The sequence below is a fragment of the Hylobates moloch genome, unplaced genomic scaffold, assembly GCF_009828535.3.
Source record: "Hylobates moloch isolate HMO894 unplaced genomic scaffold, HMol_V3 SCAFFOLD_15, whole genome shotgun sequence".
NCBI lineage: Eukaryota > Metazoa > Chordata > Mammalia > Primates > Hylobatidae > Hylobates > Hylobates moloch.
Genome location: NW_026652290.1, coordinates 2,538,791 through 2,555,438, shown reverse-complemented (window position 1 = coordinate 2,555,438; position 16,648 = coordinate 2,538,791). Strand labels below are relative to the sequence as shown.

General features: G+C 45.6%; 1 protein-coding gene across 2 annotated transcripts in view; it reads right to left on the bottom strand.

Moving 5' to 3' along the window:
- Positions 1-14,982, bottom strand: part of SRP68 (signal recognition particle 68) — a 38,604-nt gene extending 23,622 nt beyond the window's left edge. Inside the window, exons 1-7 of one of the 2 annotated variants that reach the window (XM_032177796.2) lie at positions 14,779-14,982; positions 12,522-12,588; positions 10,943-11,056; positions 7,549-7,744; positions 5,323-5,405; positions 4,941-5,050; positions 2,676-2,758 (exon numbers count right to left, since the gene is read on the bottom strand). In XM_032177796.2, the coding sequence (XP_032033687.1) occupies positions 2,676-2,758; positions 4,941-5,050; positions 5,323-5,405; positions 7,549-7,744; positions 10,943-11,056; positions 12,522-12,588; positions 14,779-14,956 (831 nt within the window). In that variant the 5' untranslated portion in view covers positions 14,957-14,982. The remainder of the gene's footprint in view (positions 1-2,675; positions 2,759-4,940; positions 5,051-5,322; positions 5,406-7,548; positions 7,745-10,942; positions 11,057-12,521; positions 12,589-14,778) is intronic. The other variant, XM_032177797.2, reaches the window with a different exon arrangement.
- Positions 14,983-16,648: the final 1,666 nt, after the last annotated feature.

Sequence of the window (16,648 nt, the reverse complement as noted above, 5' to 3'; positions counted from 1 at the left end):
ACCAACATATTATACCCCATAGAAAGTAGAGTACACACCAATTTCTTTCATTTTTTTTTGAGACAGTCTTGCTCTGTCACCCAGGTTGGAGTGCAGTGGCGCTATCTAGGCTCACTGCAACCTCTGCTTCCCAGGTTCAAGGAATTCTCGTGCCTTAGCCTCCTGAGAAGCTAGAACTACAGGCACATGCCACCACGCCCAACTAATTTTTGTATTTTTAGTAGAAACGGGGTTTCGCCACGTTGGCCAGACTGGTCTCAAACTCCTGGCCTCAAGTGATCCACCTGCCTCGGCCTCCCAAAGTGCTGGGATTACAAGTATGAGCCACTGTGCCCGGTCTCTTTAAATGTTTTAATAGACAGGGTCTTGCTCTGTTGCCCAGGCTGGAGTGCAGTGGCCCAATGACAGCTTACTGCAACCTCCAACTCCTGGGCTCAAGTGATCCTTTTGCCTCAGCCTCCCGATTAGTTAGGACTACAGGTATGTGTCACCGTGCCTGGCTAATTTAAGAAAAAAAAAAAAATTTTTTTTTTTTTTGAGACAGAGTTTCGCTCTTGTTGCCCAGGCTGGAATGCAATGGCATGATCTCGGCTTACTGCAACCTCTGCCTCCCAAGAAGCTGGGATTACAGGCATGCACCACCACATCCAGCTAATTTTATATTTTTAGTAGAGACGGGGTTTCTCCATGTTGGTCAGGCTAGTCTCGAACTCCTGACCTCAGGTGATCCATTCACCTTGGCCTCTCAAAATGCTGGGATTACAGGCATGAGCCACCGTGCCCGGCCTCTGAAATTTTTTTTTTTTTTTTTGTAGAGGTGGGGTCTCACTGTGCTGCCCCGGCTGGTCTTGAACTTCTGGGCTCAAGTTATCCTTTCACCTCAGCCTCCCACAGTGCCAGGACTACAGGTGTGAAACACCCCACTGGCCACCAATTTCTATTTGTTTTCAATTTCTCCCTGGCATCATATATTTTAGTTATAGAAATTCAAATATTAAAAGGACATAACGGAACGTTAAAAAGAGTAACACTAAGTTTTGGTGAGGATGTAAGGAGAAAAGCATATCTGTATACACTACAAGCAGAAATGCAAATCAGTAGAAACTTAAAGACATTCGTCAGTGTGTATCAAGTTTTCAAACCATTTAATTCCAGTTTTAGGAATTTATCCTAAGGAAATAATCAAGAATGGGTGCAAAATCTGAGGACGTGGATATTCATGGTAATACTATTTACCACTTAATGAACAATGAATGGTTAAATAAAACAGACTTCTATGCAATGGAGTACCATGCGGCCATCAAAAGATGATGGTGTATGGCTGGGTAAGGTGGATCATGCCTGTGATCCCCTGTGATCCCAGCACTTTGGGAGGCTAAGGCAAACAGATTGCTTGAGCGCAGGAGTTCGAGAATAAGACCAGCCTGGGAAACACAGCGAGACTCTGTTTCTACCAAAAAACAAAAAGTTAGCTAGGAGTGGTAACCTTCACCTGTAGTTCCAGCTACTCAGGAGGCTGAGGCAGGAGGATCACTTGAGAGCAGGAGGTCAAGGCAGCAGTGAGTCAAGATCAAGCTACTGCACTCTGGCCTGGGCAACAGAGACGCTGTTCAAAAAAATAATAATAAGTAAGCCGGGTGCGGTGGCTCACACCTATAATCACAACACTCTGGGAGGCAGAGGCAGGTGGATCACGAGGTTAGGAGATTGAGACTATCCTGGCCAACATGGTGAAACCCCGTCTCTACTAAAATACAAAAATTAGCTGGGCGTGGTGGCGGGCGCCTGTAATCCCAGCTACTTGGGAGGCTGAGGCAGGGGAATCGCTTGAACCTGGGAGGTGGAGGTTGCAGTGAGCCGAGATTGCACCATTGCACTCCAGCCTGGTGACAGAGCAAGACTCCGTCTCTAAATAAATAAATAAATATGGCAACTATATGGTTTATATTTTTCCCCAATCTTTTGTATTTCTTGCTTTTTCTATATTACTTGCTTAGAAAATAAATGTAATGAGGTTAAACAATTGAATACTTGGCCGGGAACAGTGGCTCATGCCTGTAACCCTCGAACTTTGAGAGGCCGAGGCGGGCAGATCACTTGCAGTGAGCTAAGATCACACCACTGCACTTTAGCCTGAGCAACAGAGTAAGACTGTCTCAAAAATAATAATAATAATAATACTTTAAGTGCTAATTGAAAAAAGTTTTTTGGGCCAGGCGCGGTGGCTCACGCCTGTAATCCCAGCACTTTGGGAGGCCGAGGCGGGCGGATCACGAGGTCAGGAGATCGAGACCATCCTGGCTAACACGGTGAAACCCCATCTCTACTACAAATACAAAAAAATTAGCCAGGCGTGGTGGCAGGCGCCTGTAGTCCCAGCTACTCGGGAGGCTGAGGCAGGAGAATGGCGTGAACCTGGGAGGTGGAGCTTGCAGTGAGCTGAGATCATGCCACCGCACTCTAGCCTGGGCAACAGAGCGAGACGCGAGACTCCATCTCAAAAAAAAAAAAAAAAAGAAAAAAAGTTTTTTGTTCAAACTTTTAGCAAATGTAGATATTTGTTAATACAGATCTAAATATCCATATATTAATATCAAATATCCCTAGGGGATTATGAATTACTCCTTCTGGACTTTGTCCAAAGACTTTTCACAAAAATGTACATACTAGATTACCTCCAATTTTTCAGCCAAGAGACCCTCAGTGCCCCCAGACCTCAATCTCATCTGCATGAGTTCATTGATGGCTGATTGGTCCCCTAAGAGAGAAAGACAGGAAAATCTTCAAGGGTCTGGTCTGTTTTCTTGAGAATCACTAGATTCAACTCAGACTTAAAGAGCTCTTCCCCCTCCACATGCTACTTCAATGAATCTGCAGTATGATCTGTTCTCTGAAGACAAGTCTTTTATAAAGAATGAAATTGACTGGGGCAATGAAAATACTCCATATGAAAAGTCAATCCTAAGCCAAAAGAACAAAGCTGTAGGCATCACGCTACCTGACTTCAAACTATACTACAAGGCTACAGTAACCAAAACAGCATGGTACTGGTACCAAAACAGAGACATAGATCAATGGAACAGAACAGAGCCCTCAGAAATAATGCCGCGTATCTACAACTATCTGACCTTTGACAAACCTGACAAAAACAAGCAATGGGAAAAGGATTCCCTATTTAATAAATGGTGCTAGGAAAACTGGCTAGCCGTATGTAGAAAGCTGAAACTGTATCCCTTCCTTACACCTTATACAAAAATTAGTTCAAGATGGATTAAAGACTTACATGTTAGACCTAAAACCATAAAAACCCTAGAAGAAAACCTAGGCAATACCATTCAGGACATAGGCATGGGCAAGGACTTCATGTCTAAAACACCAAAAGCAATGGCAACAAAAGCCAAAATTGACAATTGGGATCTAATTAAACTAAAGACCTTCTGCACAACAAAAGAAACTACCATCAGAGTGAACAGGCAACCTACAAAATGGGAGAAAATTTTCGCAACCTACTCATCTGACAAAGGGCTAATATCCAGAATCTACAATGAACTCAAACAAATTTACAAGAAAAAAACAACCCCATCAAAAAGTGGGCAAAGGATATGAACAGAGACTTCTCAAAAGAAGACATTTATGCAGCCAGAAAACACATGAAAAAATGCTCATCATCACTGGCCATCAGAGAAATGCAAATCAAAACCACAATGAGATACCATCTCACACCAGTTAGAATGGCGATCATTAAAAAGTCAGGAAACAACAGGTGCTGGAGAGGATGTGGAGAAATGGGAACACTTTTACACTGTTGGTGGGACTGTAAACTAGTTCAACCATTGTGGAAGTCAGTGTGGCGATTCCTCAAGGATCTGGAACTAGAAATACCATTTGACCCAGCCATCCCATTACTGGGTATACACCCAAAGGACTATAAATCATGCTGCTATAAAGACACATGCACACGTATGTTTACTGCGGCACTATTCACAATAGCAAAGACTTGGAACCAACCCAAATGTCCAACGATAGACTGGATTAAGCAAATGTGGCACATATACACCATGGAATACTATGCAGCCATAAAAAATGATGAGTTCATGTCCTTTGTAGGGACATGGCTGAAACTGGAAACCATCATTCTCAGTAAACTATCGCAAGGACAAAAAACCAAACACCGCATGTTCTACTCATAGGTGGGAATTGAACAATGAGAACACATGGACACAGGAAGGGGAACATCACACTCCGGGGACTGTTGTGGGGTAGGGGGAGGGGGGAGGGACAGCATTAGGAGATATACCTAATGCTAAATGACGAGTTAATGGGTGCAGCACACCAACATGGCACAACAAACCTGTATATTGTACACATGTACCCTAAAAGTATAATAAAAAAAAAAAGAAAATACTCCATATGGTATATAACGGTAAATACACGTCATGAAACATTTGTCCAAACCCATAGAATGTGCAATATCAAGCGTGAACCCTGATGTAAACTATGGACTTTAGGAGATTATGGTGTGTCTATAAAGGGTCATCAATTGTAACAAATGCACCCCTCTGGTGGGGGAAGATGCTAATGGGAGAGGCTATGGATGTGGGGAGGTGTGGTTACATGGATCTCTGTATCTTCCTCTCAGTTTTGCTGTGAACCTAAAACTGCTCTAAAACAGTAAAAAATGAACTCAGCCGGAGACTCAAGACTGCTCTTCGGGGATACACAGCACAGCAGGACAGACACAGAAGCAGAACCGTCTTCTATAATTTTGGGCAGGGCTGGCTTCAACAGTTCTGCTTTTGCCATCAACCAAAACTCAGGGCAATGATGGAGGCAAGGGAAGAAGAAAGTTACATCAACTCTCTAGGCTCTCTGAAATGAGCTCCCAGTAGGCCATCTGTCAGTGTTCAAGTTGAGTATAACGCCTTGATCCCTGCTCTCACCAATATTATATGCACAATAGCGGATGTTGGGTGAAATCTCTTCCACACGTTGGTTATACAGCACAGCCTGCTCCTCTGTGAAAGCACTGGCTAGCTTCTCATATATAGTTCTGCGAGAAAAGAAAAGCCAGGTTTTACATCAGCTGTATATAAGAAAAACTCATGGGGAACACAGTGACTAAAAACAAATTATGGCCTTTTGAAGCTCTCCTACCAACTACCACAACTGGTATGTTCTAAGGGTGAAAGAGAGTCATCAACATTTCTATATGAAAGAAAAGTCACCCTCACTTTCACAGAAACAATCCACTATCTGATCTGCAGCTTAAATTTGACTATCTATAATTAAAACTGGCCACAGCCTTTGGACTATAGGACTTACTTGCATTTGTTAAAAGCCTCAATGGCAGCTTTCCATTCTTGATGTTCAAAACGTAGCATTCCTGAGAGGTAAGCTGTGTAAGCCTGTGAGGAGATGGAAGAGGAGGAACTGCTTCAACAGCAAACCAGTGCTCCCACTCAATCTTCCTTTATTGGCTTCTAACTTCGATATCAAGAATATGGGTATGGGCCAGGTGCAGTGGCTCACACCTGTAATCCCAGCACTTTGGGAGGCCGAGGTGGGAGGATCACTTGAACCCACAGTTCAAGACAAGCCAGGGCAATATAGCAAGACCCTGCCTCTACGAAAAACTTTAAAAATAAAAATAAATTTTAAAAAAGAAGAAAAAAAAGAACATGGATATGGGCTGGGTGTGGGGGCTCACACCTGTAATCCTAGCAATTTGGGAGGCCGAGGCAGGAGGGTTGCTTGAGCTCAAGAGTTCAAGATCAGCCTGGGCAACACAGCAAGACCTCATCTCTACCAAAAATTTAAAAAAAATTACCCGGGTGTGGCCAGGTGCAGTGGCTCATGCCTATAATCCCAACACTTTGGGAGGCCGAGGTGAATGGATCACCTGAGGTCAGGAGTTGGGGACCAACCTGGCCAACATAGTGAAAACCTGTCTCTACTAAAAGTACAAAAAAATTAGCTGGACATGGCGGCAGGCACCTGTAATCCCAGCTACTCGGGAGGCTGAGGCAGGAGAATCGCTTGACCCTGGGAGGCAGAGGTTGCAACGGGCTGAGATTGCACCATTGCATCCCAACCTGGGCGACAGAGTGAGACTCTGTCTCAGAAAAAAAAAAAAAAAAAAAAAAAAATTAGCCAGATGTAGTGGTGTGCACCTCTAGTCCCAACTACCCAGGAGGCCATGGCAGGAGGACTGCATGAGCCCAGGAGTTCATGGCTGCAGCGAGCCATGACTGTGCACTCCAGCTTGGGACAGAGTGAGACTCTCTTTCTAAAAAACAAAAAACCCAAACAAAGAATATGGAGAGAGAGAGACAGAGAGAGAGAGAGAGAGAGAGAGAGAGATTTTTTTTTGAGATGGAGTCTTGCTCTGTCCCCCAGGCTGCAGTGCAGTGGCACAATCTCAGCTCACTGCAAGCTCCGCCTCCTGGGTTCACACCATTCTCCTGCCTCAGCCTCCTGAGTAGCTGGGACTACAGGCGCTCGCCACCACGCCCAGCTAATTTTTTGTATTTTTAGTAAAGACGGGGTTTCACCGTGTTAGCTAGGATGGTCTCGATCTCCTGACCTCGTGATCTGCCCACCTCGGCCTCCCAAAGTGCTGGGATTACAGGCGTGAGCCACCGCGCCCGGCCTAAGAATACGGATATATTAATCACAGGTTGATTTTTAAAGAGAAATACGTATTTAACCAATAAAATGTGATATATAGGCAATTTGTTATGATTCATTCACTTCCCAGGAAAGAACTTCAAAAGAAGGAAATTTGTTTTCTTCATTTTACTTAACAACCATTTTCTGAGCTATAACATAAGCATCGGAAGTTGAATAAAACCTTGCAATATCTACCATCTCTTTTTTAAAAAACTCACTTCCAAAAAAAGTTCTTACTTTGTGAACTTTCCAGGTACAAGATTGTAAGCTTTCATCTATGTATCAAAACATGACCTTTCTTAAAAAGTTACAGCTAGTTGGCCACGTGCAGTGGCTCATGCTTGCAATCCCGGCACTTTGGGAGGCCAAGGCAGGTGGGCAGATCACGAGGTCAGGAGCTGGAGACCAGCCTGGCCAACACAGTGAAACCCTGTCTCTACTAAAAATAAAAAAAAATTAGCCAGGTGTGGTGGCACGTGCCTGTAATCCCAGCTACTCGGGAGGCTGAGGCAGGAGAATTGCTTGAACCTGAGAGGCGGACGTTGCAGTGAGCTGAGATCGCACCACTGCACTCCAGCCTGGGCGACAAAGCAAGACTCTGTCTCAAAAAAAAAAAAAAAGTTACAGCTAGTTATAAAAAACCAAGAGCTTGGGAATACTATTTTATGGAATGAAGTGTTGCCCAATTTTAAAAAAAGGATAAAACAATCAAGAGCTGATAAACAAAACATGCTAACTTCTCCTCTTAAAAGCAAGTTCAGAAAGTTTTTTTCCTCTCCTATCACTTTCTAACACTAAGAAACTCTGTTCCGTTTAACTGTAGGTTTTTAAAATGTCTTTAATCTCCATAATAAACAAGCTGAACGTTAAGGCACTAACCTGAGCCTCTAATTTGGTCTTGGCATCCACGCGATTGCTCTCACACAAGCGTTCCAATTCCTCTGCATGCTTCACGGCTTTGCGTAGGCGAGATAACAAGTGAAACCGTTTTCGGGGTTCAGTGTTGGCTTCCTGTTTCAGCTGCATGGCATAGCTCCAGGCTCTTTCAGCATCCATCAGAACCAGAAGCAAGTATCTAGACCAGAGACAGAAGTGGGGAGACAATAAAGGCCATCAACAGACCCAGATATTCTCTGAGGCGTAATCTTCGGCTTCTCGGCTTTTCTTTATACTCTCCCTCTTTTGCCACTCTCAAAACAACTCTTCTGATATTCTCAGCCATGACTCTAAACCAGTATCTCTATCCCAACCTGGGCTCAATCTCAGGTTTCTCATCATCTACTAGACACATCTCACTGAAACGCCTCTACCACCTCAAACTCGGTAAATCCAGAATCGTGACCTACCCCTCCCGAAGGCTGTCAGACAGACACAGTCTAGGCCCACGATCTGGCCTCATCTTTGAATCAACACCTCCTTCATCTCAATCCAGTTAGAAAAGTCCTTAAGAGGCAGTATATTGGCTGAGTGCGGTGGTTCACACCTATAATCCCAGCACTTTGGGAGGCCGAGCCAGGCATATCACCTGAGGTCGGGAGTTTGAGATCAGCCTGGCCAACATGGTGAAACCCCATCTCTACTAAAAATACAAAAATTAGCTGGGTGTGTTGGTATGCGCCTGTAATCCTAGCTATTTGGGAGGCTGAGGCAGGAGTATCTCTTGAATCCAGGAGGCAGAGGTTGCAGTGAGCTGAGATCACGCCACTATACTCTCGTTTGGGCAACAGGGCAAGACACTATCTCAAAAAAAAAAAAAAAAAAAGAGGCAGTATATTAAAGTGGTGATGAACAAGGGCTCCAGAGCCCGGGATAGATTCCCAGCGCCACCGCTTACTAGCTGTGTGACTGTGGGCAAAGTACTAACCTTTCTGCACACCACTCTCCCGTGTAGTAATACAAATAACACATTTAGACCAGAACCTGGCACTTACTAAGTGCTCAGTAAGTTCGTCAACTACTTTATTATTATACAGGTGAATCTTTCTTTACTGCCTTGATCAATCTGTCTTAAACTTCAGCCTAACCTTGTCTCTTCAGAGCAAAGGATCTTGCTATCTTAAGATAGTCCAGGCTCGGTGTAGTGGCTCATGTCTGTAATCCCAGTACACTGGGAGGCCGAGGTGGGAGGATCACTTGAGGCCAGGAGTTTGAAACCAGCCTGGTCAGCACAGCGAGATCCCATCTTTACAAAAGAAAAAAAAACTTAGCTGGGCATGGTGGTACACGTGTATAGTCCCAGCTACTCAGGAGGGTGAGACAGGAGGAGTTCAAGGCTGCAGTAAGCTATGATCCCACTGCTACACTCCAGCCTGGGTGACAGTGAGACCCTGTCTCAAAAAAAAAAAAAAAAAATTTTTTTTTTTTTTTTTTGAGACAGGGTCTCACTGTCACCCAGGCTGGAGTGTAGCAGTGGGATCATAGCTTACTGCAGCCTTGGTGACAGTGAGACCCTGTCTCAAAAAAAAAAAAAAAAAAAGGGAGAGTCCAGATTTCTCCCAACTGGTTCTCATGAGATTTAATCACTACATCCTGCTGCATCCTATTATGGTCTCCAGGCTCTAGCTTTCTGACTGTACACACCTAGCTCACGGCCTTTTCACTGCCTGAGTAGCAGCTAACAAGTGTCCAGAGCTTTACAGTTCCTAGACTGCATGCACGGATACCAGGGCATGCTGCTTCCCCCAACACAGAATGTTCTTCACTCTCGCAAATCCTTCAAGGTCAAGCCTCCTCCACGTGGGCTTACTGACTTCCCTGTCAAAAGCCTTCAAGCTCAAGTCTCCTTTCCAAGGCTTCAGAATGCTGAACAGTAAATGATATACAACGTGGCACTTTTACTGTAGCATTCCCTGGTTTGCACTGACCAACATTTTTCAATAAGATGAAAGTCAATGAGGTTCAAGGACCATGCCTCCTCTCCTTCTATATCTAGTGTGTCACAACTACTCTGCTGATGTAGCACAAATGCAGCTCTAAACAATACCTATGTGAATGGGCATGGCTGGGTTCCAATAAAACTTCATTTACACAAAAGGTAGCAGCAGCGTAATTTGGCCCGTAACTGTGAGGAAGACCCGGAGGCCTTGACTACATGTTGCTTGACAGACTAAAAATTATTCAGCAAATGCCAAGCACTGGTGTATTCAGCACTGAAATACAGGACTCTTCTATAATAATTTACACACCAGCCAGGCACAGTAGCTCACATCTGTAATCCCAGCACTTTGGGAGGCAGAGGCGGGTGGATCACCTGAGGTCAAGAGTTCAAGACCAGCCTGGACAACATGGTAAAACCCTGACTCTACTAAAAATACAAAACTCAGCTGGGCGTGGTGTCACGTGCCTGTAATCCCAGCTACTCGGGAGGCTGAGGCAGGAGAAGCTTGAACCCAGGAGGCGGCGGTTGCAGTGAGACGAGCTCACGCCACTGCACTCCAACCTGGGCAACACAGTGAGACTCCGTCTCAAAAAAATAAAAATAAAAAAATAAAAAAATTACACACCACTCAATTTCATTAAGATATACTGATATATGCATCTAGTTTCAGACATTGCAATTTATATTCTAGAAACCTTACCTAATAATCAATCAGATTCTAATCACTGACTTCAATATTTGCCATCCCAACTTTTTTTTTTTTTTTGGTTTTAAAAAGCAGAGTTTAATAGGCAAGAAGGGAGAAGGAAGAAGCTTCCCTGTACAGAGACAGAGGAAGGGGGGCTCCAAAGCTGAAAGAGTGAATCCCACCCCCTCCTTTTTTTTTTTTTTTTTTTTTTTTTGAGATGGAGTGTCACTCTTGTTGCCTAGACTGAAGTGCAATGGTGTGATCTTGGCTCACTGCAACCTCTGCCTCCTGGGTTCAAGTAATTCTTGTGCCTCAGCCTCCTGAGTAGCTGGGATTACAGGCGCCTGCCACCATACCTGGCTAATTTTTATATTTTTAGTAGAGATGGGGTTTTGCCATGTTGGCCAGGCTGGTCTTGAACTCCTGACCTCAGGTGATCCACCTGCCTTGGCCTCCCAACGTGCTGGGATTATAGGCATGAGCCACTGCATCCGGCACCAACACAGTTCTTGAAGAAGCTAATGAATCTCTTTAAGCCTCAGTTTCCTTGCCTTAGAACACAGGAATAGTAAACAATGCCCATCCCACAGAGCTGCAAAGAGTCACCAGAGATAATTAAAAGGTTTGGCATGAAGTCTAGCACATGTCATTGTTCAATAAATGTATTAGCAAGATGTAATTTGCAACTAGCATGGAGCAGTCAATACCTGTTATCAGTCAGAAGCTCTTCGGTCACTTTCTTCCCTGTGAATTTGTGTCTGTTCCCCATCTTGAAGTTGAGTGTTTTTCGAAGACGTCTTTGTCTACGGGAACAGTAGCCCCTGTAAGAAACCACAAACAAAACTCACTCAGCCAAGCTGAGAGTATTTTGAATAATAAATTCTGCAATAAGGCAAGGTCAAGGGTCAATGGTTTGGGGTATTATACTTATGGTTACTAGAATTATCACATATCAGCTTCCAAACATTTTTTTCTTTTCTTTGAGACAGAGTCTCGCTCTGTCACCCAGGCTGGAGTGCAGTGGTGTGATCTTGGCTCACTGAAGCCAGGCTCAGTCAATCCTCCCACCTCAGCCTCCTGGGTAGATGGGACCACAGAGGTGTACCATCACACTTGGCTAATTTTTGTACTTTTTGTAGAGATAGGGTTTCACTATGTCACCCAGGCTGGTCTCGAAGTCCTTGGACTCCAGCAATCCGCCCACCTCAGCCTTCCAAAGTGCTGGGATTACAGGCATGAGCCACCATGCCCGGCCCTAAACATTTACTGAACAACTAAAACATGGAGGGCAATATGATTGGTATTATAGGAAACGCAAAGAGATGGAGGACACAGTGCCCATGTTCAAGAAACCCACATTAAAATTGAGGAGAATCATGCAGAGAAAATGGCAACCAAGAAAACAAGGCAAAGGTCAAGTTCAATGGACATGGGCAATCATTCTCTTGTTAGCTGCAGTGGACTGATGGTGGGGCCTAGAAAGAATGAGGGGCTGGGTGCAGTGGCTCACACCTGTAATCCGAGCACTTTGGGAGGCCGAGGCAGGTGGATCACCTGAGGTCAGGAGTTCAAGACCAGCCTGGCCAACATGGTGAAACCCTGTCTCTACTAAAAATTAGCCGGGCGTGGTGGCATGTGCCTGCAGTCCCAGCTACTCAGGAGGCTGAGGCAGAAGAATCACTTGAACCTGGGAGACGGAGGTTGCAGTGAGCCGAGATCGCACCACTATACTCCAGCCTGGGCGACAGAGTGAGACTCCGTATCAAAAATAAATAAAATAAATACTACTTCAGCATCTCAATCAAAGCTATCAGGGTATAGATTATTTAAAAGAAAAAGAAAAAAAAAAAGAAATAGGTCAGACACAGTGGCTCAACGCCTGTAATTCCAACACTTTGGGAAGCTGAGGCGGGTGGATCACCTGAGGTCAGGAGTTTGAGACCAGCCTGGCCAACATGGCGAAACCCCATCTCTACTAAAAGTACAAAAATTAGCCAGGCATGGTGGCACATGCCTGTAATCCCAGGTACTCAGGAGGCAGAAGCAGGAGAATCACCTGAACCTGGGAGGCAGGGGCTGCAGTGAGCCAGGATCGCGCCACTGCACTCCAGCCTGGGTGACAGAGTGAGACTCCAACTGGAAAAAAAAAAAAAAAACAAAGCAAACAGAAAAAACAATGCTCTAGACTTTCTAGTATATTTTCTGATATAGCAGAGTAAACAGGATATTAACAAAAGCAAAACAAGTCCCACAATGATTTCCAAACATCTTGTATGTGATACCAACCTGTACCTCTGAAAATCTCCATGCCGTAAACCATGCTGCTGCTGGGATTCTTTAATAATCTGAAGAACTAGAGTCGAGATTAAGGAAAATCTTACGATGGCAAGAATCCAAACAAATCAAAACCTGTACCATCAGTCTATATCTGTGTCAAACCACAACACATTAAACATTTGTGAAATATAGCTGGGTACGGTGGCTCATGCCTGTAATCCCAGCACTTTGGGAGGCCGAGGCAGGTGGATCACCTGAGGTCAGGAGTTCAAGACCAGCCTGGCCAGCATGGTGAAACCCCGTCTCTACTAAAAACACAAAAAATTAGCCGGGCGCAATGGCAAGCGCCTGCAATCCCAGCTACTCGGGAGGCTGAGGCAGGAGAATCGCTTGAACTTGGAAGGCAGAGGTTGCAATGAGCCAAGACAGCGCCACTGCACTCCAGCCTGGGTGACAGAGCGAGACCCAGTCACACACGCACACACACACACCCAAATCTGTGAAATATTTAGTACACTAGTGAGATCTTTTGTAACCATTTTCAATATCTATCTTGTCACAGGACAGAGCTAACCTACAGAAAAATTGATTGCCTGAACTGTTACTACTTGCAAACTGAAAAAGGAGAGCACTACTGGCCACTGGAAACTGCCAAAACCCAGTTTAAATTAAGCCGATGGATTCTAAATGCTGACTATAATTGGGGTGCTTCACACCAATTTACACCTGGACCCCACATTTTATTCATTCATTCAGATTCAGGTTATAAATGACGTCTACTAACCCTCCATTTGCATAATCTCCAACACCTGCCAAATCTAACTTTCCTTAACAGCTGTGATGCTTAGAGAGTCTATGATTAGCACATGTCAACCAAGCTGGGCCACAGTTTGCATAAAAGTATTAAGGTTTTTCTTTTAAAAGAAGAACGACTGACCAAACTCTCCTTTTAATAATCTTAAAATATTTAAGATTATGTACTAAACTTTAGAAAGTCCAATGACCTTCATCTATATAGGTATAGTTTCCTCTTAATGTTTCCTCAACACTTCTCTAGAGACATATTTTAAAATAGTGAACACTAAAAGGACTCTTTAAATTACTAAAAAGGGCCGGGCGCAGTGGCTCATGCCTGTAATCCCAGCACTTTGGGAGGCCGAGGCGGGCGGATCATCTGAGGTTGGGAGTTCAAGACCAGCCTGACCAACATGGAGAAACCCTGTCTCTACTAAAAATACAAAATTAGCTGGGCATAGTGGCGCATGCCTGTAATCCCAGCTACTTGGGAGGCTGAGGCAGGAGAATTGCTTGAACCCAGGAGGTGGAGGTTGCGGTGAGCAGAGGACGTGCCATTGCACTCTAGCCTGGGCAACAAGAGCAAAACTCCATCTCAAAAAAAAATAAATAAATACAAATAAAATAAATAAATAAATAAATTACTAAAAAGGGACAAAGAGATATAAAGGTCTCAGTAAAATCAGGGCTTGCTAACGTCTACTTGGAACTATTACCACTAATTCAAAAAATTTAACTCCAAACCCCTGAGAACTTTAAGCACATTAAGATGTCAAGTTGAATGTGTTATTTCAGAAACTCGCCTACATTTTCTCCATTTGTTACTCATTTCAAAAGGTCACAAACTAGTACCACAAGCACTCGGTTGAGATACACACTGATGGAAACTAGAAACCGATTCCTCCAGTTTATATGAATGACCGTCAGCAAGATAAAATGCCTACAGACCGATCAGAAAAAAAATGACACAATCGATATTAACTACGGTAACTTACAATCAAAATGGGCAACAAGCTTTTCCTGAGTCAATCTTTACCTCCACTTTCAAAGTATCAAGCTGTAGGTTTTACTACTCAGTCTACGACGACTGTCAGACAAGAGTATTAAGCCAAATGTCAAGACTGCAGTTTCCTCTCCCCAGTTCAGTGGCTCAAGGTGCCAAAGCAAGGTGCTCAAGGTGTCACCTGGTCACAAGCCCTCCAACTGGACAACTGCGGGGCACCAGGGGAAACCTGCCTGATATCCCAGTGCCACTGAAAAGGACCTAGCCAAGAGGGCGAGGGGGACACGAGGAAAGATTAGTTGAGAGACAGACCCCCCGGAATTCTGAGCACCAAAAAGTAAGGGCGAGAGAAACTGCAACCCTCGGCCTCTCCTGCCAGGACTTGTCGGGACCCGCCGCCTCTCCCGCCCCCAGCTCTCCAGTTCGACACGTAATCATTGCGAGTTAGGCCCGATTACTCTAGGATACTCTCCAAACTCAGGCTATCCCCAAATTCTTTGTTTGCCTTCGATCCGGCCGAAGGGCGTTCGTTTTCTTTGTTTTCTTCCCCTCCGGCACCACGTCCACCGCCGCTACCGCCGCTACCGCCGCTGCCACTGCCGCCGCCGCCGCCGCCGCCGCCTGGGACCTGCTTCTCAGCAGCCATCTTGCCCCTGCGCCGCAGAGCAAGACGGGATAGGGGAGGCGGGACGACCCGGGCGGGTGAGAGCCGGACCTGCCTGGCCGGGCTGATGGGATAGCGGCGGACTCCGCCGCCGTCGGCCCTTGCTGCAGCAGGGCGCCATGTGCTGGAGCGCGCCTGCGCGAGGGATCCGGTCATCCCGGGTCCGAAATTGTGGCTGGCTAGGTGGGGACTTGAGGCTGCAGTGAGACCGTGGCTGCTGAGATCTCAGGGGTAGTCCCACGTCTCACCCATCAAGGGCGGAGAACCGGAGGTGGACCCCACGTCCTGCATCCTGGACTGGGGATCTGGTTCACGTCCTGCCCAGCAGAAAGCAGGAGACCAAAGACACTGGATTTCGGGGTGTCTGCATCCCCAGGGACTCAAGAGATGGGATCCTCCCTACCGGAACGGAGCACCCCATCCGTAAGGAACCCGCCTCTGCCTGCCCTTTCCTCTGAGGCTGACCATAAGAAAGCCAAGCCGGAGGAAGCGCTGCGCAGTCAGCAGACGGTGTCCTAATTGGGGACTTTCTCAGACCACTTGGGACGGTGGACCCCTGCACTTTGGGGCCATCAGTCCAAAGAGGGAGAAGTGTTGAGACATGGGAAAATATGAATTTTTGCTTTGCACCTTCTAGAGTCTGAGACCTGGGATTCCAATCCCCGCTCCGTCATTAGCGGCAAGGAGATGTTGGGCAAGTAACTTAATCTCCCTGTAAACCTGTTCCTTCATCTATGAAATGGGGATAACCAATTTAAGTGGTTGTTAGGAAGATTAAATGACGGATTTTTTTTTTCTAGGTAGAGTTTCGCTCTTGTTGCCCAAGCTGTAGTGCAATGGTGCGATCTCGGCTCACTGCAACCTCTGCCTCCTGGGTTCAAGCCATTCTCCTGCCTCAGCCTCCCGAGTAGCTGGGATTACAGGCGCCTGCCACCACGTCCCGCTAATTTTTGTATTTTTAGTGGAGACAGGGTTTCACCATGTTGGCCAGGCTGGTCTCGAACGCCTGACCTCAGGTGATCCGCCTGCCTCGGCCTCCCAAAGTGCTGGGATTACAAGCGTGAGCCACTGCTCCCGGCCTCAGAAGTCAGGCGTTCCAGACCAGCCTGGCCAACATGGTGAAACCCCGTCTCTACCAAAAATACAAAAATTAGCCTGGTGTGGTGGCAGGCGCCAGTAATCCCAGCTACTCGGGAGGCTGAGCGCTTAAAACTCAGGAGGTGGAGGTTGCAGTGGGCTGAGATCGGGCCACTGCACTCCAGCCTGAGTGAGGGAGTGAGACTGTCTCAAAAAAAAAAAAAAAAAAAGTAAGTGTCTGGCCAGGTGCGATGGATCACATCTGTAATCACAGCACTTTGGGAGGCCAGGCTGAAGATTGCTTGAGGCCAGGAGTTCAAGACCAGCCTGGGCAACATAGTGAGACCCCTGTTTCTACAAAAAAAAAAAAAAAATTAAATTAGTTGGGAGTGGTGGCACCCACCTGTAGTCCCAGCGACTTGAGAGACTGAAATAGAAGGATTGCTTGAGCCCAGGAGTTTGCGGTTACGATGAGTTATGATCATGCCACTGCACTCCAGGCTGGGTGACAGAACAAGACCCTATCTCTAAAAATAAGTAAATTTTTTTAAAAAGTAAGTTTCCCAAATATTCATTGATAAGTGAATGGAAAAATAG